Source organism: Xiphophorus maculatus, chromosome 6 (genome assembly GCF_002775205.1).
Source record: "Xiphophorus maculatus strain JP 163 A chromosome 6, X_maculatus-5.0-male, whole genome shotgun sequence".
Classification (NCBI taxonomy): Eukaryota; Metazoa; Chordata; class Actinopteri; order Cyprinodontiformes; family Poeciliidae; genus Xiphophorus; species Xiphophorus maculatus.
In genome coordinates this window covers 3,540,432-3,564,330 of record NC_036448.1, presented here as the reverse complement: position 1 = coordinate 3,564,330, position 23,899 = coordinate 3,540,432, and the positions used below count along the sequence as shown (strand labels likewise).

Sequence of the window (23,899 nt, the reverse complement as noted above, 5' to 3'; positions counted from 1 at the left end):
ATGCTGGTTCTGTTGGACCTCAGCGCAGGATCTGACACTGTTGATTGTCGCTGCGTTTCCATTACAAAGGTGCACAAAACGTTGCCAATAATTTGCTATGTTTTTGATGTGAAAAAAAATAAAAATTGCAGTGTTTCCGTTAAATAAGAAACACGACTAAAATCCTGTGATTAAGTTTGTCTACACAATAAGTCATTAAAAAACATGCCACACCACCATCCTCCAGCTGTTTCCTGTCGTCTTCCTCTTCAACATCTGGTTGTTGAAGAAAGTTAGAAAAAAATGATCAAATCAAGCAAAACAGCAGGCAGAGCTAAAAACAGAATGTTTATTTGAATGAAGTAAATGATATTGCATTGGAATAACACGTCTCAGTTGCAGTTGCAGCTACACGTCAACCTAAACATTTCCTGACCGTCGACCGCGGAGATGAACTAGTTTAGGTCAGTTCTGCAAAAAGACAACCCTGCTCACTTTTCACAAAAATACAAACTTCACAAATACTTAAAATAATGCAGTTATCACATACAGTATAAAATATAGAACAACATATACAAGTCATCAAATTTGTCACATTTTATTCCTCGACTTTGCTTGATATGTGTGAAGAGCTTTTCCACGTTGTTCACTTTATTATTAGAGTCGAGACCACAAGCAGAACATGAGGCACAGTTTTCAAAGACAAGGCAACACATGTCCACCGTATGGAAGAATATGGACCTCTCCTGCTCCTTATCTTGGCATTTCAGTAATGATTCGGGGGTGACATTGCTTTTTAAGAACGGGCCACCTTATAATCATTTTTTTTTTTAATGTGTTGTGATTAAGTCTGGGCAATAACCAAGTCTTGGCATCAAAATAAGAAGACATTGTGTGTATTTATTCCCAGAAATGTGACCAAGATGATTTTTATTCCGTCATGGCAGCATGTGTGGAAGAAAGTTGAAAATTCCCCCAGCAGTAACTGGAATTTAAGCACCTGTTGGAGAAAACGAAGGCCTCAATCACGACAGTAAGTAAAAAAAATGGCCAAACATCACATCATGTTCGAAAAGTGCAAATTGTTGCTTAACTTCATACCATTAAGCTATAAAGTATTTTGAAAAATTTTTTTTAGATGGACTGAAAAATAATATTTAGCGGTGGGAAATCTGGTCTAGTTCAAAGAAACTGGGCTCTACAGAAACGGATCGGGGCGAACCGCTGACCAGCTGCTGGGAAACAACCGATCATGGTCCCCACAGGAGCGCTACCAGGTTGCCGTGACGACAACGCTTTGGTGGGGAAGCTATAGGAAGACTCGAAGTTTACCGGTTTTGTTGTTGTTTTTTCAGTGAGCTGATTAAAAATGAAACATCGTTTGAAGCTCGTGTGTCATTTGCTACTATTAAACAAGGATAAAACAGGAAGTGAACAGATTACAGTGAATTCTCCAGGAAACACACAGACTGCTGCTTACAGTAGCAAACACTAATTATAGAAGATTCTTACATTATTGGCATTAAATGTCAACTAAGTAGTCATGTTTTACAGCGATTTCTCTCTCTAACACACAGTGTGACTGAATGAGTCATTACATGATAATAATGAGAAAGCGATGGAAACCTGATGGCATGATTGGGATTGTTATTACTTTTGCAGGTTCAATTGTTTCAATAACAGAATATTTAAACAACAACAACAAAAAAGTTTGGTGACATCATCATCATGGTCATAATAAATCATGGGAAATTATCCAATTTTTCTCCTCCCTTAATGCATTTAAAATAAGATGCAGCAGCAGGAACATTTGGTCAAGAAAAGACTTTCAAATAAATTATATAATATAAATTCAATCTGATATTTTTAAAATCCAACCTTTAATTTCTTAATTTTAAGAAAATAATTTCCAACAAAGTTACTTGGTTTCCCTAACAATCCCTTGAAAATCCATGCATCTCTTTCAGGCCTCTAAGATCTTATAAATTGCGATCCAAGTTTATTTCCAATATTGAATTCAAATATATATATATAAAAAAAAACATTGTTTATCCCAAAGGGAAATTAAATGCTGTAACTTCATCTTCAAACTTGTGGATGGTGATGTTTATTTCCCATCGTGTGCTGAAATTAAAGGTTGGACTTTTCTACTATAGTAAGATATTGTTTTTGCTGCACAAAAGCTTTACTCATATTCGCAAATTAGCCTAAAAAAAATATTTTACCAGCCCTGATATAAAAATAAAGTGTCTATGAAAAGGAATTCCATATTTTCGCAGCTTACATGGAAAGCTGCAGTGCTTTCCATGTAAAGAGGAAGTTGATGCTGCTGAACATTCCTGCTGATTGCTACTAATCACTTTCCAACAGAGGGAAATCTGTTGTATTTACAAAGGTTGCTGCTGTTTGGAGCTGCTACAGTAGAGTAAACGTTCAGTATTAGTCGGACGTCCTGTACAGTGAAGTTTGGTTAGCTTTTGCTACCTGGAGAGTGAGGAGGTCTTTCTTCAGATGTGCCTTTTGGAATAATTAATCCTCTCAATATGGGAATTTTTAGAAGAAAATTAATTCTGGAGGAGTTCAGAAAGGTGCAAAGCTACATAATTATAAGAATACTGAGTGAGGAGAGGCAAAAAACCCCAAAAAACCCCCAGAAAAAAAAGACCGTTGATAATATATATTACTGGACTGGACGTCAAGCATCTATTGTGCGACACACAAGAACCGTTGGCTAAGCACTGAGTCGGGAAAATGACTAAATCAATCAAAAAATCTGAAAAAGAGCCGCAATCTTTTGCTATTAATTGTCAAACCAATGGCTACTAGATAACAAGATCTAGTTAACAGGTCAGTAACAAGTTTTAATTGAAAACATTTTTTTTTTGAGAAAGTGGGAGGTAGGTCAGTCATGCTAGCTTGACTTTGAAAACCTTAACATGTAGCTGTGCTGTGGAATTGGGTGTTTTGGTTCAGTTAATGTCAAAATAAGGCGATCCACACAGATAATGTCTGACAGATCATCAGTAGAACAGGAGTTTAAATGAGCCAGTTCTCATAATCACTTATTAGTAATCGCAAACTAAACATGAAGCCTGAAAACATAAAACTGTAACTCACTGAATGTCCTGTTCTTTGGGGTGGTTTAATGTTTGCACGTTCTTTTAGTGCGTAGATCCTCATACACTTGAAAGTAATCGCTGCTAGTGGAGCTGTTTTTGGCTGGTTACTATGGCAACAGGTATGTGTGAGAAAAGCAGAATACGAGTAGTTTTGAGTTGTTTTTCAGTGTCATTTTCCCTTTGCTATCGTGCGCCGCAACCAGCTTTGGCTAAAACTTCACCAAAGTTGGTTAAACCAATTTCTGTAAAATAGCTTTAGCTTCTAGCTATAGCTGCTAATAGGCATTGTCCAATCCAATAATATAGATCTGTGGTAACGGCTGATCATCTTGGCCCACTTTTAACATCCATCACTCTCACACACACACACACACACACACATCTCTTCTTCTGGGTTTTATAATACAAGATCAATAATGACTGAAGATGAATCTGAACTTATGATAACTTGTCTACCTATTTAGTCTCTGTATTCCAGACTAAACCCACACAGAGAGAGACTGATGGACGAATACTAACTGGACTGAAACCTCAAAGAACAACCCAGAGAAATAAATACTACCTTCAGATACGACTGCTACTTCGATCTGATTAAATAAGAACCAACAAGGAGGTCTGTACACACTCTGAGTTAGACTCAAACAGCATTTGGTACTGCTGTTAATTAAACCCTGTAATTACAGATGCACCGATCCAATATATTGGTCCCGATATTGAAAAAAATTCTAAATCGCGCATCTGTGTCCAATCTATAAAGACAGATCTATTCAATCTAATTACATTTTTTTTGTGTTCTGAGTGACATCATGCGTTATAATTTTTTTACAATATTTTTAGAATTCCTGATTTCACTTTCTGAACCATTTGAAGGAAGATTTGTTGTTTGACTAAGGTAGTCAACTTATTGTTTTTGTCAGTTTCAGTTTCTTTCAGTCAATGTATTTATTTTACATTGACTGTTTTACTCCTAATTGCACTGACTGAACAAATGAAAGTTGTTTTTACATGTTTGACCAAAGCTTGTGAAGCGGTTTGTGTATTTAAGTGAGCTGCACTGATGCAGAGTTATCAAATCAACTCTGAATCAACGCCGCAAACTAAACATGAAGCCTGAAAACGTTTTAAGACAATTCAGCTGTTTTTCTTCATCAAATCGGCAAATACTAAACCTCAGATATCGGTACCAGAAGTGAACAAAGTGGATCGGTGCGTCTCTACTTTAAGTCCACCTGAATCCTCCCCAATCAAAGCTATTTTGAATACAATCACTGATACAGTCTTACAGCCTTTTGGTTTCATAAAAACATCTCATTATCAGCGTGAATATTGGGTTGGTACCGGTAACCGATCCTGCTCAGCCAGCTCTTCCCTTCTGACCTTCCCAGGTCAGGAAGTGAGGTGAATATGGTGAGACCAGAGCCACGGAGTGTGAACTGTAGTGTCGTGCCGTCAACCTGAAGAGTTTCCGTTTGCTGTCCCCTGCCTGCTGCTGCTAAAAGTTCCTGTAGTTGCTGTAGGACGCGGAGAAGGGCGGCGCGCTGGGCACGGCGGCCGAGACGGGCGAGCCGATCTCGGGCGGGTACGGCTTCAGCCCTCCCTGGTTGTTCTCCACCAGCTTGCGCACGACGATCCGGCAGAAGTCCTCGTCGTGCTTGTGGCAGTTGTCGAGCAGCTGGCGGACCTTGGCGGTGCGCGTGGCCTGGTTGACCACCAGTTCGTAATCCTCGCGCATCAGCATGGAGCGGGCGAGCAGCGCGTCCAGGCTCTGGTTCAGACAAGCCTCCGTCATCTGGAGGACGATGTCCTCGCGCCGCGTGGAGATCCAGTGGGCGACGGGGCCCCTGGAGGGAGGGGACTGGTGCAGGGGGGGAGAGTGCTCGACTGCCACACAGAAGGAGGAGGGGGAGAGATTTTCTGGTGAAATCAGGTGAACTAAACGGTTATTTGACCAATTTTGCCCTGCTGCTAATCCGACTAGGGCTGCACCAATAAACCGGCCAGGATTTGATTCCATCTGGGAAATCGGCCGAAATAAATCTTATCTACGTCCGCAAAGGTCTGAAAATCCAAGCACCTGACCTGGTGAGCCACCAACTCTAATTTAAGACTTTTTAAGACAATTATGAACAAACTTTAAGACCTATACGACGACAGAAAAGAGAATTGTATGTTTTGTCTCAAATTCAATCTTCAAAAACAAAAGTTGGGTTAATTGAATCAATTTGATTAATCGTTTTATGAAAATAATATCAATTATGTCATCAAACTTTTACTCACAGTTTTGCCTGACAAACATACTGCAAGAATAAAAAATACACAGAATATACAAGATTAAAGAGATAAATGATCAATTAAAACAAGCTCAATCATTTCCATCTGCATGATTTTTCGTTTCTATCTTTCCACCAACAACTGGATGATAAAGTCTTCAGTCTGCTGCTTTGGTCTCAACTAAACCTTTTTTTCCAAGATTATTTTCAAAAAAAGACTTCATAATTCATTTCATTTGTCGTTTCTGTTTGTTTTGTTTACTTATTTTGGATATTTAAAATGTCTTCTAGCTCCAGTGTTAAATGTTCATTGGAATTTAAAGTTGGTTGATCTTTCAAAATTTGTTCTCGCATTCTTATGAGGACAACAATATTATCGTTTATTGCGATAACTTCTGGGACAATTTATCACCCAGCAAAATGTGTTCTTGTGACAGGTAAGACCTGTTATTTTCATATTTCACAGCAACTTTTATTGGATTTTTCTTTAGAAGTGGAAGACATTTGTTTTAGAAAAAAGGATTAAAGACTTTCTAAGAACGCACAGACAACCTGTATCAATCTGTTGCTTGCTTCACAACTTTGTCGCTATATTTAACAACCTTTCAGAAAAAAAAGAAGAAAAAAATCTGAATTGGCAGGTCAGGCTTTTTAAAGATTGTCCAGAAAACGTCAAGCGGTGCATCCCTGACTCTGACCATGTAAACAGAAAGCAAAACCTGGCAATGAGTAAAATAAACTACAAATGGAAGACCGTCTGAACATGCCTGAGAGCTTTCTCTCACACACACACACACACACACTGACTGCTGATACCTTTCAGGCTGAGGTTCTGCATGGCTGCGCCAGCCTCTGCGGTGGGCATGGTGGGCATGGCGGGCGTGACGGGAATGTTCAAGTCGTTCATGGGTTTGGCGCTCTGGAAGCCGTTGGGAATGCTGACCTCACAGGGATCTTTCAGAGACTGCGGATGCTCCAGGTTAGGAGCGATGAAGGAGGAGGGAAGGCTCTCTGCGTCGGCGAGAGCAGAACAAGAGTCAGAACTCCCGTATGTTCACATTCAGCTCAGACAGAGACGTGTTCATGTGACAGACCGACACGAAGAAGTGGGTAACTGTAAAACGGATGGAAAGTGATACATGGTTTATCGTTTTTAGAGATAAATATCTGAAAAGTGTGGCATGCGTTTATATAATCAGGTGCGTTTCTACCAGTTTCAGACTGCTATTTTTGCGCATCAATTCAGGTTCAGACTTATGTCTGGACTTTGACTGGGCCATCCTCCTAACACATGAATAATCTGTAGCTTTTCAGATGGTGAAATTCACGCTCTCCTCATCAGAAAAGGCCTAATGTTATAACTTTGTGTCGGGTCCATCACATAAAGACCTGAGCCGAAGCTTTCTGTTAACGTGTGATTGTTACGTTCAGAGGAGGCAGGACTGGTGCTGATGAGCGCGCCGGGTAGAGAGACGTTTTCTTCCTGGGGGGAGTATAAGCCAGAGCAGCAGGCCTGGGAGGCTCCCTGTTCAGACAGAGCAGCAGAAAGAAAAGGGTTTTAATTCACCATAAATCAACTAATTACATAATAAATTAAAACCAGCTCAATCATTTCCATTTGCATGATTTATCGTTTCTCCCTTCCTACCAAAACCTGGATGATTAAAGTCTTCAGTCGGATGTTTTGGTCTCAAGAAGTTCCTTTTTTAAAGTTCATTTTGTTTACAGAGACTTTACAGTTTATGCTATTTGTTGCTTCCGTTAGTTTAGTTTGTTTATTTTGGATATTTAAAATGTTCTCCAGTTCCAGTGTTAGATGTTTGTTAGAATTTAAAGTTCATTGATCTTTGATAATGAGTCCTTGCATTGTTATTAAGCCATTACCATTAAATTCTTTGAAAACGGTCTTAAAACAACAATATTATCGTTTATCGCGATAACGTCTGGGACGGACCATCATCCAACAGGTCTAGTATTGTTCATGTTTCACTTATACAGTGATTAAAAAAAAAAAAAAAACTCAGATTGTTTTCTATTTAAATACAGTAAATGATTCCCAAATCACAAACAGTTGATACAATTAAGGTCCAACTTGTTTCGTCTATTTAAAATTTTTTTTTTTAAATTAGTGCAGATCAAATAAAGTGAAAAAGTATTTTTGAGTTAAAGCTGCAGTAACTTTTAAAAATTTGTAAATTTTTATTTTAAAAGTTGTTGTCTGAAGAAAAGCACCATCCAAAATGACCAATCAGAGCCAGTAGGAGGGTCTTAGCTCTGTCAATCATCCTCATGTACCCGCTGCTAAATGTGCTAATAGCGGAAAAACAGCGTTACAGGAAAAACAGCTTATCCACCGTCATCGGTCTCTATGCTAGTTAGCCCTAGCGTGTATGACAGGCTGTGCGAGCTACAGTGTAGCAGGGAAAGAGCAGCGCCACACATAGAGTGATTGACAGCACTAAGACTCCTCGCTCTGATTGGTTCTCTCTGGTCAGAATGGAGACAAGGCAGAGGAGCTAGACGTTTTCATAGATTATGTGTTTCATATCAAACTGTCACAACAAGGTGGCAGTTTCAGCAAATATGGAAAATATACTGCTGCTTTAAAGTTTGAGTGGAGTTTTAATTTCTTGAGTGAAGGAAGAGGCATCAAGATGAAATTCAATAATGTAACAAGTTGCACCGAAGCAGCAGAGGTGGATTAACACATGAGCCTCAGCAGGAATCTGTTCTGACGTGATTCTGGTCTGAGCTGCTGCGGCTACATTTATGAGAGACGAGACCAGCAGCTTTGAGTTGATAAGAAGAAGAAGAAGAAGAAGAAGAAGTCGGCTGTGTAAACTGTCCCGACCGCGGTGTGACCTGCACCCACAGCTCACAGCAACAACATGGATTTTTTTACGGCGCATTAAACAAGACAGACCAGATAAGCTTCCACTCAAACAGTCTGAGCTGCAAGTGAAGCAACTAATGTCTGACTGGATTACACCAGTGCCGCTTCTGTCTGTTAGTGATGGACGGACCTGGATGCCGGCTTTCTGCCACTCTCAGGGATTATTCATTTATCTGGTTTACTGTTTATTATGTAAGAAGAGGGAAAAAAAGATTTTTTCTACAAACACTGAATATTTAGAGAAAACACTCGTCCCTAGGAGGACATTTAACCGTTAAATAAAAAGTGAAGAATAATAGTAAATACAATAAAATGATCGAAAATAGACAAAGTCTTCCAAACAACTTAAAACAATTAAAATATTTCAAAATGAGCAAAGTTCTGGTTCATCGTTAGCCAATCCTTAGTGAACATTTTAACGTCAGTTATGGTCTTTAGGTCGAAGGGTAAGAAGATTTTTCAACAAAAAAGGTTGTCATATGGAGAGAAAGAGCAGACAGGCAATAAATGAGACAGATAGATTTGCCCTCAATGGCCTTTTTAATTCTGTGTTGTCTTATTGTTTTTCTTATTTTTATATGGATCATACATATAAAAATAGATCAAAAGATGATGATGATTATGATTGCAGTTTTGTCACCAATCACTGATCTTTAAATAGTCTGGCCTGCCGATTCTGATTTTTCATCTGAAAAAGCCGTTAAAAAAAAGGTGACAAAGTCACTAAGTTGGTAACAATGGTCACCTGTGAAGCCACCAGGTACAGATGTGACCTGGTGGGCGGGGCCAACAGTCAGGCCTCTCTCACTGCAGAGCAAAGGGAAAACGGCTGATTTTCAGAGCTTAGATGAGATGGTTTCTCATGAAGGCGTCGGTCGATCGCCCAAAATGAGGGAAATCGAGGCAGATTTATCGGTGCGCTGCTGTGCAACATCTCTTATGTTTAGAGCTTTTGTTCTGTCTTGAACTGCAACACTTTGACTTGATCCTGCAGTGTGAAGTGCTTTAAACAATAAAGCTCCACTTATTGACAGAAAGACGAGTCACTGAATGAAAAATCCGGTCCAAAACGTAAATCAAACATGCTCACTTCTGAAAATAAGCTGGCTTTTTTTTGTTTTTTTAACATAACATCACAGCCTTTCTGTCAGACAGGCTTCCTGCTTTCCATGCGGGTGGAGGACGGGTGGACACTAACCAAAGGCCACGGGGTGACGGGCTCCTTCAGGTCGTTCAGAGACGCGGCCTCGTTGCTCTTCTTACACATCGGAGGCTGAGCTGAGCAGCAGCCTGAACTCCGACTCAGCTGTAAGGGAACAGGAAGCACAAAGCGACGTGACACACTGCAGACCTCAGTCACCAGAGTAAAGGAAGAACCGTGTAGATGAAGGAGGAAACCGAAATTATAAAGCAGACGAGTTTCCTGTCACCTAAACAAAGCTCCTTGTTTTAACCCCAGATCTAAAAAAAATATATAAATAATTAAAAAAAAGGTTTTAGCTCAACACGTTTCAAACCGCCACACATCAACACATTTCTATTTTTAAGAGTGCGGCGACCTCCGCTTCCTCCTCCAGCTGTCCAACCGGACCCGGCCCTCTCGCTGGTGTGTTCACACACACACACACACACACACACACACACACACACACACACACACACACACACACACACACACACACACACACACACAGAAACTAGAAAAGGAGAAGGATGTGTTGAGGGGGGATTTTTCGTTTCTCAGCCTCTGCTGGGCGTCGCATTACAGCTCAAACTGTCCCAGATTACACAGTTTTGCAATATTCAGCGTCTCTCTGTTCACCTGGGCCAGGAATCAGCATCAGGTGGTGAGATGATGAAGTTCCTCAACTGGAAAAATGGCTTCATCCATCTGACAAATAATGACTAATAATGTGCGTGTCATTTACTATGAACAGCGTTACCTAAAGTTTTCATTACCCAAAGTGTCTGAAGTATTTGTTCCCTTTAACCTTTTTACAGTTTGTCACATTACAACTAAATTTATAAACAACATTTTATATTGATTTTATGTGACACACCAACTTAAATGATTGAATAGGTTTTTACTTCTTCTTTCCATCCAGTTTCAGGTATCTGATTGAATTCATGATGTCATTCTCTGCTTCTCATATTTGTCTGCTTTATCTTTCTGTTGTTCTTTGTTTTGTTGAGTATTTGTTGAAATGGAACTGCATGTTTGGGATAAAGTGCAGGTTTATTCATCACACCTCAAGCTGTGATCAACTGATTATTGAAATAATCGTCAGCTGATTTAGTGATTAATGGCTAACTGGAGTACTCAGACTCTAAAATCCAGGATTTTAGATCCACATAATTGATTAATCACCAGAGTAATTGATCGAATAGTCGTTTACTAAAATAAATTGTTCGGTGAGCCGTACTTGGAAATAGTCATTAGTTCCCCAAGAAAGTAATCCAGTTATTTTACTAGTTGCCTGTTTTCAAAGGTTATCAAATGAAACAGTCTCTTTTTAAAACTTTTGTTTTAGTTTCACTTTTTTAACTTCATCAAGCAAAAATGGACTGAAACGCCACCGTCTCTGATCTGAAGCATTTAGTTGAATAATTAAACCTCCTCTCTGAACGTCTCATTTTATTTAAAATATATAGAAGTCTTTCCTCTGTTAAATTATATTCCTGCAAATTTCATCATATGTAAAATAAAATGATTTTTGCATTTGCACTCCTTCTTTCCAATAGCTGCATATGAAGAGATGAAATGAAAACATTTCAAAGTCCCGCCATTGGCAACATGACAAACATCACAGGTACTTTCCTTCATGAACTTCCACTGCAGTCTCAGTACAAACCACAGGATCTGTCCCTGTGCCATTTAAAAACCCCATGAACGCGTTAAAGACGAGACTGACCTTTGACTTCTTGATCTGCAGCACAGCCTCCAGGAAGTCAATTTCGTCGAACCGTCTCACCATCGGCTCCAGCTCGATCAAACACGCTGAAAATGAAACGGACACATCAGTCGGCGCCGTGGAGAGTGCTTTCCTTTATTTAGTTCTGATATTTTAAAACGTCTTCGTGTTCCAGTGTTAATGTTTGTTAGAAATTAAGGTTTATTGGGTCTCTGAGAGGATGTACTTGCAGTATTATTCTGTTGGCGTTATATTACTTGAAAAGCTCTCAAAACAATATTATCGCTAATCGCAATAACTTCTGGGACAATTTATTGTCCAGCAATATTTCCCACTATAAACCTTGGTCAGATGTCATTGCCTTCACTTCGTTATTGACCCGTCACTCTGACTGAAGGATGTCATGCAGGGTTTGACCCAGAAAGCCGGAGGTAAAGGCGCCAGGGCGGTCAGCAGGCGACCCTCTGTGTTTTTGAGTAAAAATTGTTTAAAGTTAAGAAAAAAAAATTGAAAGCATGGATGGAAAATTAATTGTCATTGGAAGATATTATTAACACCTAAACACCAACCATAAAGTATTAACAAAACACAGTTAAAATAAATATCAGTTGCTTCATCCTTATTAAAGTGTCCAAAGTTTTTTTTTGTTTTCATCTAGTCCGATTGGGGGCGCAAGTAAAGCCTGGCAGCCCACCAGGCTTATAAAATGACTGGCTTTATAAGCCTAGGAAAAAAAAACACATCAAGTTTAGGTTCAGAGGAAGTGCTGACAGGTATTTTTAAAATGTGGAAACATTTTCTCAACTACTTCAATTCCTTGAAGGCAATTACACCAGACTAAAAACAGGTGTAAATTTAGATTTTTGTTTCCGTTTTGTTTTTTGTTTCGTCTCATTTCTGTTTGGAATAGATATTGGTTATGAGCTGATGTTTCAGACTGATGGCTTGAAGTGGTCTGATCTGAATGTCTTTCAGATCATGACATGTCAAAATTCATTAAAAAAATAAAATAAAATTGGTAAAACTATTTGACGGGGAGTGCATAACACTGAAAGTCCATTAAAAGTGCCAACTTTGCATTAAAAGTGTCATTATTTACTGAATGACACTTCATGACATCAGTCATAGACATTCATAAAGACTCCTTCATGTTCATGACAGATGCTATGTCATGTTTATGTCATAAACATCTGTCTATGTCATAAACATAGACAGATGTTTATGACATAAACATGACATAAGTGTCATGTCAGTCTTATGCACACCCTGTCAAATAAAGTGTTACCACAAATTCTTATTCAGACAGGCCTAGGTGTGACAGCATGTAACAGGAAGCTAGCACTTAATTTATGCTTAGTCATGGCAAACTTTCACATGACTCCTGCTACTCAGCGAGATGAGCGGATGTGACTCTGCGATGTGGATACAATGTGATACTTTTGGCGCCGGCTTACTGAGGAAGGAGGGCCGTTCGTCGGGGTTGGAGGTCCAGCCGCTGGTCATCAGGCTGATGAGCGTGTCTCTGCTGGGGATGTCGGCGGCCAGGCTGTCCTGGCTGGTGTCGGGTCGCTTCCCGCGCAGCACGCCGAACATGATCTGCATGGGGTTGGTCACCTCTGAGCGAACAGAGACGCAGCCACACGTTCAGCTCACTGCCAGGGGAGTCACACATGTGGTTGCCATGACGGCACGTGGAATAATGACTCACCTTCGTATGGAATCTGCCTGGACAGGACCTCCCACATGATGATAGCGTAGCTGCAAGGGGGGGGTGAGGGGGGGAGGTCACAGGGAGAAACCGGTTATGGAAACTGGGAGTCACATCTCTGGTCTCAGCTGGTTTTCTGTTCTCCACTTTGGAGCAAGTTTAGGGAAGTGTGACGACTCACTGGCCCGCTTTGTTGCAGCAATCGAATTATCTTGCTCAAAAGCAGCAGGGGAACCCCCCGCAGAGAAAAGTGAACTTTGTTCGTTTTCATAGCAATTATTTCGTCCCTCATAAATTCTGTGGCTGATGGCGTTACCACATCCTCCCTCGTCACTTCTTTGTTCTTGCCCTCACATGACAGCTCCGCTTCGCTCCGCGTTTCACTCTGACAGGCAGGGGATCCACCTTCCATAACTATGGCAAAAATCTGAGCTGCCCTCATGTGCAGACGGAGGCTGTCGTTCTGATATCTACCGCGCCCTGCAAGAGTTCGTAGATCTTTATCTGTTTCTGTTTGTGTCACAATCACCTTGTATTGTAAGTTGTTCTTGTGTGTCAGATCAACACAATGTATTAGATTATTACACTGGTCAACAGTCAAAATATTGTCTGGGCTTTTTCAATGTTTTAGGGTCGTTTTGATGTGCTGAATCCAAAAATCACATTGGTTTTGGTCCACCTGGTCAACTTTCTGAACTATGGAGCAACATGAGCGTCAAAATGCATGACTTGTTCTCACATCTTGATCTGTTTCCTGAGAATCTGGATCAGTGAGTGATGAGCAGGAGGAGAGATTCCATCAGGCCACAAAAGAGATGGAGAATTTTACACAATGAAGACATAATGTCTAATTCACATGTACTTACCCTTATCAGTATTTGTTATTCAATTTACAGAAATCCAAGTTTGTAACATTTAATTAATACACTCTGTTAGAAACCTTTTTTTTGTCTCCTGAAGCCTTTTTTGGATGAGAAATATTAATGGAAATGAACTGACAATGTCACAAAAATATCATCAATTTAGTCAAAAGATCCGACTTCTCTAAATCAGATTAGTATAAAAACCTGACCAGATTGAGAAGAGCAAGAAAAAAGAAGACTGCGAGTGTGTTTCAGTTGTTCTTCATCGGTTTTTCTGCATTATTTTTCCCTTTGATTTGGCGCTCTGCACTAAATTAACAGCATTATTTCGTTTTGTTAACGGAATCGTTCTCCTGCGGCAGCGCAGCTACGGCTGCCAAGGAAGAGAATCGTCTTTTTGCCCTCCAGCAAAATTACTGTACGTAAACAACATGTCTGTATAAGCTACACATAAGTCGGAAGTTGTCGTAATGTGACGAAATGCAAAGATCAAAGTGTGTGAATAGTTTTCCAAAACACTACAAATTCCTAACCAGGCTAAGAAAGAATAATCAACCCGACTGAGGCGACCGTAGCTCCAGCTCTGAAGCCTCACCTGTACATGTCATGCTTCACGTCGGCCCGCCGGGTCTTGGATGGGTCGTACTCCTCGGGGGGCATGTAGATCACAGTGCCCTCCATCTCAGTGGGCTTGGACCCGGAGCCTTTACTCACAGACAGCTGCCTCCACTTGGACAGACCAAAGTCTGCGATCTGGAGAGAGGAAGAGCAAAGAGCGGCAAGAGTTTCAGAGCTAACCCGCTGCACAACTCTTCTGCCAGCGACCCTCTTGTCACACGTCTCGGCAGCAAACCTTCACATGAAATTCTCCGTCCAGCAGAATGTTCTGCGTCTTCAGGTCGTGATGCAACAGAGGCGGGGTCATGTTGTGGAGGAAGTTGACCCCCAGAGCGATCTCGTACAGAGTCCTCAGGCGCAGAGGCCAGGCGAGGACCGGGTACAGCTCCTTCTGTGGATGGAAAAGATTCACTTTAGCTGATGAAATGTGATGCAAGAGCCCAAACACAAAGTGAGAGAGAATCTAATGTGGATTAGCTCATGTGGGAATTCCCCAAGACTCAGGTCTGATCTCTGGACTGTTTCAGAGTTTCACCAAAGACTGGCGGCTTCAGTGTTTCACTTTTATTTTCAGTTTCACTTACTAGCAAGCCAAGGCAAAAAAAAAAAAAGAGAAAAGGCTGAGTTAATGACAGATGATAAAGACGTTACGGTTGGAGCAGGAGAACAAAGAGTACGACCAACACAGTTACAAAAAAATAGGAACTGTTAAGCTAACTAGATAAGCTGAACTTCTGCAGTGCGGGACTTGTAGTACTTTCATATGGCACGTTGCCATAGTGATAGGAGAAGCAGAGCAGTTCAGAAATGAACCAGTCATTCCTGGAAACCGTTCTGGTGCCATGTTCACTAAAGAATAGGGCTAATGCTAATGCTAATTACAGAACATTAACAGGTAGGCCTGTCGCAGCAAATCAGTTAATCACATAATAAGTTAAAACAAGCTCAATAATTTCCATTTGCTTGATTTATTGATTTTCTCTTTTCTCTCTTTTGACTAAAAAGCTGGATGATAAAACTCTTCAATTTGGTATTTTGGTCTCAACTACTACTTTTTGAAGGACTATTTTGTTTACAGAGACATCATAATTGATATTATTTGTTGTTTGTTTGTGGTTATTTTGGATATTTAAAACGTCTTCGAGTTCCAGGGTTAAATGCTCATTGTGATTTAAAGTTCATTGATCTTTTTGAGAATGTGTTCTTGCATTATGATGTCATTACTGTTACATTGTTTGAATAAAACAACACAATTATAGTTTATTGCAATAACTTCTGGGACAACTTATCCTCCAGCAAAATTTGTTATTGTGACAAGCCTGTTGATATGTAGTCCAATATATAACTGGGTATAAACTGATACCAACTGATGATGGTTATTTTAATACGTCTCTTGACCAGAAGCTCCATGCTATCCTCACTGCCCAAGAAAAATATTAGAATTTCATAATTTTCAAATACTTGAGTATTGCTTATGCTATTACGACTCTAGCAGTTCTAAGTCTTAGGGTGCAGCAGTGAAGGGCCGGTTGTCCTGCGTGGCTTAAACGCATCGCAACGCAGCCGATTCTAACCCACCAAGTTCTGCTAACGAATCCCTCCTTCACCATCCAAACCAGAAACGGAGTCAGAGCTCGCCGGGATGCCGTGCGGTTACCTCGTGCAGCAGCTGGTCCAGAGAGCCATTGCTCATGAACTCTGTCACTATGCAGAAGAATTCGGGCTCGTTGCAGATGCCAAAAATCTGGATGATGTGGTTAAACCTGGCTTTGTGGAGCACCTCGGCCTCCTTCAGCAAGCACTTCCTCTCTCTGAAACACAGCGAAAGACTCAGGTGACCTCTGCCCCTCCAGCCAAAACGCTAAGCACAGATTCCCAACAGTGAGATAAAGAAATGTATGCAGTCAATCGACATCTATTTTTGCTAAACTTCTGTCTAAATAGACTGTCTGCAGGGTAAATACTTTTACCCTCTATTAAAGTAAAGGTATTTCTTTATCTTACCTTAGAAAGATCCAGTTTTGCCTTCAGTCCAGCTAAATACAACTTGATTAGAGGCGCAAATGTGAAATGACTTTGAAAAGCAGTAACTTAGAAATTTCACTAACATCTATTACATTAAATGTCTGGTCAATCTTAAAGAGCAACACTTTGACTTAAATCTTTGGAGTTTACAATGTGGAAAAGCATAAAACTTTTGCAAAGAGAGGATGAATAATTTTTCTTTTATGAGATTCTAAGTTTTGTGGAAATCAAGATTAAAAACAGTTTTCAACCTAAGGACAAGAAAAACAAACATGTTGCTGGTACTTTTAGTGTCGTTCTTCTTGCAGAAACTCACAGCAATTATTCCAGGAATAAAACTGCTAAACCCTGCATTGTTATAATATCAATGTTTTAAAATATTAGCTGGTTCTTTATTATTTTTCAGACACATAATCACAATCCAGCCTTGAAACATTTAATATCACTTGATTAGGAACATTTATAATAGTAATAATAATAAATACTTAAAAGAATGCTTAAATGATGAACAATCCATTTTTATGTAATCATCAACACTATGATTATGCATTTTGTTTGCCATTTGGGACAGATTCCTCTGAATGAGTTAGAACTGTAAGCTGAAAAGGAAGCACATACCACCGGTTGTTGCACAGCAGTTCTTTAAGTGGCTGATTTCATATCAAATAGAAACTGCAGCTCATCTAGAAAAGTTTCCCACATGCAGACATGAGTAAACATGCCCATATGATCCAAAAAGCTAAGCGTGGCCATCTGCATGTTTGGCTTGCCCAACTTTAAAGTGACAGTCTGGTGGAAAACCCCTGAAAGCAACAACCACTGGCAGGATGGTGGCAAATCATTAAATCATTTCACCATATTTTCTTTAGTAGTCTGATAAAAGGGAAAATATGGAAGAAATTCTGATTTTTAATAATGTTGTGATTCTCTATTTATTCCGGTCGATGCAAACCTGGAAGAAACACCATGAAGCATAGTGGTGGCAGGATCAGGATGTGGGGACGCTTTACTTTATTGGTTGTTTGTTGTTTTGTCCGCCACCTGAATGAGTTCTGATATAATTTGCTCTAAGAACTTTGTCCAGCAGGCTAAACTGAATTTAGCCTGCAATTTAACTTCAGTTAGGACGTTATCTCCAAACAAACTTACTGCACTGAAAACAACATTGACACCTGTACCTTTCTCCGACCGAGTCGAGCTTCAGGCACTTGATGGCCACGGTGGTTCTCCAGTCGGAGTGCTGCGCCTTGAAGACGGTGCCGAAGCCCCCTCTGCTCAGGTAGTACAGGTCCGTCAGCTTCTGGTAGGGGATCACCGGCAGAGTGCTCGTTAAGGTCCCGATGTTGACGCAGCCCGCGGCCCCGTGCGGCTCCATGACGCTCTCTAACAGGGAGGTATACGCGGACTGGACAGGCTCAGCCTCGGACAGACAGCAGAACTGCCTCTTGCGGTAAAACGCAACGAGGAACAGCTATCCCATTTACTCGCCTGCCGAAACGTCGCGAATGTTAGTGAGCTAAGCTAACTACAGGCTGAACGAGAGGAGTCAGCGACGCTGTTCAGCGATTTATTTTGTAAAAAAATTTTTTTACCTATTAAGAGAACATCATAACTGAGCAAGTACGCGTTCAATTCTCGGTTTATTGATGTAGTGCCGCCCTGGCGACTCAGCGGAGGGGGGAGTTAATGCTCCGCTGCGGGAGCTGCGCGATAATTTAAGAGAGCCACTTTCTGTGCTGCCAATGACGACTCATTTCCGGGTCTGTGTGATATGTTCAAGTCTGTAGGATTAAAGATATTTCAACAGTTAAAATAAAACACGTGGACACGTAGTTCATGTTATCGGATGGAAGCAGACGTTATGAGTATATGGAAGCCCGTAATTTCTAATAGGACGTGTGTGAGTTATTTTCATAAAGACAATATTCATGATAGTTGCTCAGTTCATTTTATTGTTCCAATTTCACTTGAAGTAAGATATTCCGAGGGGAGGCTAGGGGGGTTTCAGATATGCGGGAATTTCCAGAAATCGGGGTTTTCCTCAAAGGTGTCAGACTGAACTTGCATTCAGCCATGTGACTGCTTGTTTACCGTGAGCTTAGAGAAAATGTCACCGTTTCATTGGTTTGTCAGGTCTTGTATTAAATTTGAGATACTAAAGAAATAAATTGATAAACAAATAAATTATTTTTAATTATCTCTCTTCAACAAATAAAAAAATAATGATATCACATAAACAAGCAACGTAAAAAAAAAAACCCAACATAAATAAATAAAGTGATCAGGAGAGATTTTCCACCAGTGCGTTATGGCATCAGCCATTATAGGATTAGAAATGCAATGCCATATCAACAAAGTCTATGATGTGAGATATGGTCTGCTTTTGGATATTTTGGAGATTGTAAACAGAGGAAAACATTGAAGCTTGCTGAAGTATGACGAAGATGGAGGAAGACAATTTGGATTCTTGGTAAAATAAGAAAAAAATTGGGGCCATCATGCAATTTTCAAACAATATCCTAATTCTAACAGACCAAGCTTGATGGTAATGAAAATGGTAATCAGGATCTGACCTACTGAGTAGGTTTGTGTGGTTCTGTCTTCGAAATAGACACAGTCTTTGTAAAACTGTTTAAAAGTCCAGCAACTCAAAATAATTTGATACTGATGTGGTTAAAAGATGAACTATTTTCTTTTGTGTAAAGGCAATACACAAAAGTACAAATACACAAGATGTTCAACATTCTTCATTATAATTTTTTTGTTATTATTTTTCGTGACAATTTCTTTCTGGTAATATTCTAACTTTTATTGTTGTTTGTTTTGTTTTTTTAAATTTTAATCTAATACGATTATGACTTGTAACACCCTCGTCAGACTACATTTTTCTACATTATGATATTATTATCATAATATTATGACTTTGTTCTATTGATTCCATTTTTTCCTTAGCTAATGCTCCATTGTGTCCTAGAAATGATTGAATTTTTTTTTAAAAAGGCTAGTTTTAGCCTTTCTTTTGTAAATATAACATGGCTGAGAAGTTTCTGGCATCCAGTTAATTGATTTGAATTAGCATTTAAAAGAAACAGGAAGTACCTCCTGTCTGGCACACAGTAGCACATGACTGTATGTGCATTGACCCTCTGTAATTGTAAACGCGTGTAACCCATAAGGTCAATAAATTTCTTGCTACACTATAACTACTGCTTACTCAACATCCAGCCACATAAAGTGGCCTATTGTTTTTGATGAGTCAGCGAGACTATCCCACAGTTCGGACGAGGAATGAAACTGGTGTTAAAGCGGCTCTGACTTGAAGTAAGTAAACTTACCAGAATCCGTCAGGATGGTGTCCTTGTATTTATTTCTCATTGTGGCTATAAATGAACTTGTTTCGTGTGTGTTAGCAGGTGTTCACTTTCAAAAAAAATAAAAAATAAAAAAAACCGTCGGATGGCTGACCCGTTTGTTCCAGTCCATTTAGCTGTCAACTGGTTCATAGTGAATAGCTCCAGTTTGAACAGAGGGGCTTCTACGCTCACCGTAGATGAGGCCTGCAGGAGACCCAGAGGAGAGCAGAGTGACAGGCCAGGGAACACCGAGGAAGAGGAGACACCCATCAGCGCAACTCTGCTGGGCTATGAGATTCTGAGGGAGAGGGAAAAGTTCACGGTAGGAAGTCCGGTCCCTGATAAAGAAAATAAATCAAAACAGTAAATATCACAGTAGAAACATGATGAATGTCAATAGGTAATACGTCTGATATAATATTCAATATTGTCTTCTTCCTAAAATAATGGCTTAAGTCATTTTTTTTTAGCAAAAGATGATTTGGCAGAAAAAGAAGGACTATTGTCAAAAAATGATCTATGCTATTATTCTAGGACGAAGATGAAATTCAATATATAGAATATTCACTGAATTCCCATCCAGAACCACACAGCATTCTGGGGGACGTAGGCAGAGGAAAGGCTTTAGCTGCTCAACTTCTTACGGACAGCTAGGTGAGATTGGTGGAATCAACCAAAATCACTCTTTCTTTGGCTACCTAGCAACAACCAAATGAGTCACAGCAGCAGTTTCAGGTTTTATCACCGTGACTTTTAACTGCTCAAAGAAAAAAAAAGGGGAAAAAAGCAACGAGTGAAAACTGTGGCTAAAACAGGAAATGTGGTGCCAGTATTTCAGATATTAGAAAAAGCAACTAATCAATTATTATCAATATATGAAATGCTGATATGGTGATACGTTTGTCAGCCGTATCATCCAGCCCTACTGTATCATGAATGAAAATCAAGAACTCTGTAATGACATGCGCTTGCTCTTTTCATTTTCTGACTTTTGTCTTTATGGTAATTCTTTTGAGGGTTTGTTGCGACGTTTAGTCGCATGACCAACATTTTTACAGAAACATTCCCAGTCAAAAGTTTTGGAAAAGATTCAGATGCCAGCCTTATCATTTTTTTTATTTTAGTATTTGTGATTGGCAGATGGGGGGGGTGACATCATATTTAGATTAAGAGAAGACTGATCAGATCTTTTTTTATGAATTCATTGTTTAGTTTTGACCAGTTTATTTAAGGATCCCCCATTTGTCTGTACCACAGTAGAAACTATTATTTCTGGGGTTCACACCACAAGACATTGCAAAAAAAAAAAAAAAAAGAAACATCACAGAAAAGCCCAAAACACACAAATAAATACCAGAAAACAGAAGTTGATAGCCACAGCAGTTCCAAAGAATGCTAAAAAGTACACTTTTTTAGTGTACTTTTTACTTTTTAGCACTAAAAAGTACATTCTACACTAAAAAGTACATTCCACACATTCTACATGTGTAGAATTAACAATAATTTAATATCATCTCACCATGTATTATAGACTTTTAGATTATTTTTAAAGGGAGTGGGCGTAAATAAGTCTGTCTTCTTCCCACTCCGTTTCAAGCTTACTGCATTCTAAATAAAGTATTATTACATAAAATAAGAACTTGACCCAGACAGTGTCTTGTTCTAATATTACTGAATATATTTGTGAAAAAGTGAATGCATATGTATTTGTTTTTGTTTTTACCTACTCAGGGGCATCATGTACATGTTTTCTTTTTCTATGGCTAAAAATAAAGCAATAAACAATAAACCTTTCATGATCACCAGGTAATGTTATTTAGAAGGCAGAGAGTTTATGAAGTGACTATATCTGTTAGTCTGTTAGTCTGAAAAGATTCAGAATACGTCACAAGGGGTGCATTTGTAAAATAAGCATATAAGCAAAATGTATGCCTACAATACTTTATTTTGATGTTGATTGATCAATAATTCCATAAAGCGCCATCTGTTTTGTAGGTTTATAAGTTTCTTATAAAGAGGCCTGAAGGAGGCAGCTGGCTGATCTTCAGAAGATACGCAGACTTCTGCATACTCAGCGATCAGGTGGGAGTTATTTACACACACCGACCGCACAATTCCATCAAGGCTGACCTCGTACGAAGGTCACGACCTGACAGGGCGTGAAGCCAAGAACAACACGAAGGAGGAGGTTTAGTTTCTCTACAGGTTAGGAATCTGTTAAGAGCAGGTACAGTGCTGTGAAAAACGTTCCCTCACCCCAAAGATATTAGCACAAGGTACGATCCCTTCCTGCAGACGGCACCCTGAGTCGTCTTTGTTCAACTATTGAAGAGATCTCTGGTTTCTCAGCGAACCTGTGAGATATTTTCTGTCTGTGGACGACCCATCGAGTCCCTTTTACAGTACGGAGGAAAGCAGGGTGAGGTTAGTTTTTCAAACGGGTTGAATACTGACTTCCTGATTCAGTTCAAACGCTGTTTGTCTGCCGAGCAGGCATTTTGTGAAACTCTGGAGCAAAAGAATCATCTTCTCCTCAGAGAACTCCTGGAAAAACAGAGAGAAGTTGACTCGTTAACCAAGTCTTTAGAGGATAAAGAGAACTACATCGACCTGCTGTGGAGGAAAGGCAGGTAAAAATAGTCGACTTCGTAACTTTGAGAAAATCAGAAAAATCTCACATTTCACGGAAAAGATTCCTCTCAAACGTCTTATGTTTTGCCATTTTTCTCTAGGGCTTTGAACGTTCCAGATTTGGAATTCCATCCACACAAAAAGGAAGACACAAATGTGAACGAACTGATGCAAAATCTGAGAATTCTCAGAATGACAAAGGGAGCCAAGGAAGAATTAAATCAAGACACAAGCTGGAACTAGAAGCTTTTTATCTTGAATCATCAGTAAAGAAAAAAATTAACTAGTTATATAAGAAAATGTATTGAAATAGTCTTTTTTGTGTTAGTGTTCTTGATGTGCTGAAACGTAAATGTTTTTTGTTTTTTTGTTTTTTTCATTTTCTGTACCACTGATGAACAATACAGTCAGGGCGCAGCAGCAGTAATGTGTGATTTACCTGGGATTTTTTTTTTAAAAAGTGAGGTTCTGTGCAAAGATTGTGAACAGTAAATATATTACTTGCAGTAGGTCAAGTCTTCAAAGATGAAAACTTCACAATTTTATTCACCTTTACATATTTTAAAAGGACTTGGATTTCAGAGTGGATGATTTAGTTTCGGAATTCGATTATGCCACTAGGAGTAAGTGTGTTGCATGCACATCAGTAGGAGAGGAAGTAAAGATGTTTGTTAACTGACTGCAATCGTTTTATATCCAAAAACGGTTTCAGTGTAACTGTTTTGAAGACTGAATATTAGTGTCTTAATCCATCAGCTGAAATCAGCAGAGGTGACATGTAGGAAATGACCACAAGGTGGTGCTGTACATCCAAGAGTGAAGCTACTGAACCCAGAGGCATGTTGGTGATTCTTAAAAGCCTAAGCAGGACAATAAGCAGAAGTTTTGTTGTTCACACTTTCGAAGCAATATAACATTTGCACATTTATGTCTGAAAGGAGAGCTGATTCATTCTAGTCCTGTTGTAGGACTGAATGGCCTTTTCATGCCTCTTCACTAGAAATATATCCAAATACAAAATAAATCTCTGAAAAGGCTTTTAGCTGCCATCCATGACATTAAAAATGCCTGCTAGCTTTTAAGAAAGGACTCATGTGTGGGAGTCTAAAATAACAGGTGAAAACATTGACTATCAGGATTTGAGCCATACCTAAAATCAATAAATTAGAATATGTTCACTGATGTGGACTATCTTTTGAAAATAACTTTTAATCAAATGTTAAAGCTGCTTTTAACTAAGCCCACAGTTTTTGCATAGTAATATATACATATTTTATTAGTTTGATGTAATACTGAAATCTTAAATATTGTCTTTTCATTGGTTGTAAACAGAAAATCATCATAATTTACAAAAATGAAAATGTGTAAACATCATTTTGTGAAATTAATCTACATGTTGTTTCACTTAGGGGGCGGGGCCAGGGTTAACCCCAGCCATCATCAAATCCACCAATACGTTGTCCAATCAGAACCAAGATATCTGTTACTGTAGGTAACCTGTCATTACAGCAGACAATAATCAAATGTG

At 39.4% G+C, this 23,899-nt stretch overlaps 1 protein-coding gene and 1 long non-coding RNA gene across 3 annotated transcripts; one reads left to right on the top strand and one right to left on the bottom strand.

Annotated features, from left to right (window-relative positions):
* Positions 1–308: 308 nt before the first annotated feature.
* ripk2 (receptor interacting serine/threonine kinase 2) lies at positions 309–18,167 on the bottom strand. Its single transcript, XM_014470007.2, has 11 exons — positions 17,566–18,167; positions 16,020–16,173; positions 14,598–14,753; positions 14,340–14,497; positions 12,882–12,931; positions 12,628–12,789; positions 11,174–11,259; positions 9,460–9,567; positions 6,794–6,893; positions 6,185–6,379; positions 309–4,979 (listed from the first exon to the last, which is right to left on the bottom strand). Exons 1-11 carry the CDS (start codon positions 17,760–17,762, stop codon positions 4,591–4,593), a joined length of 1,755 nt encoding a protein of 584 aa, XP_014325493.2. The 5' UTR covers positions 17,763–18,167; the 3' UTR covers positions 309–4,590.
* Positions 18,168–19,576: 1,409 nt separating this feature from the next.
* Positions 19,577–23,607, top strand: LOC111608968. 2 transcript variants are annotated; one of them, XR_002752937.1, is made up of 4 exons: positions 19,577–19,708; positions 19,801–20,062; positions 21,736–22,370; positions 22,473–23,607. It is a non-coding gene; the product is annotated as an uncharacterized LOC111608968 (long non-coding RNA). The 2 variants fall into 2 exon arrangements; XR_002752936.1 differs by having other exon boundaries at positions 19,798–20,062.
* The last annotated feature ends 292 nt before the right edge of the window (positions 23,608–23,899 follow it).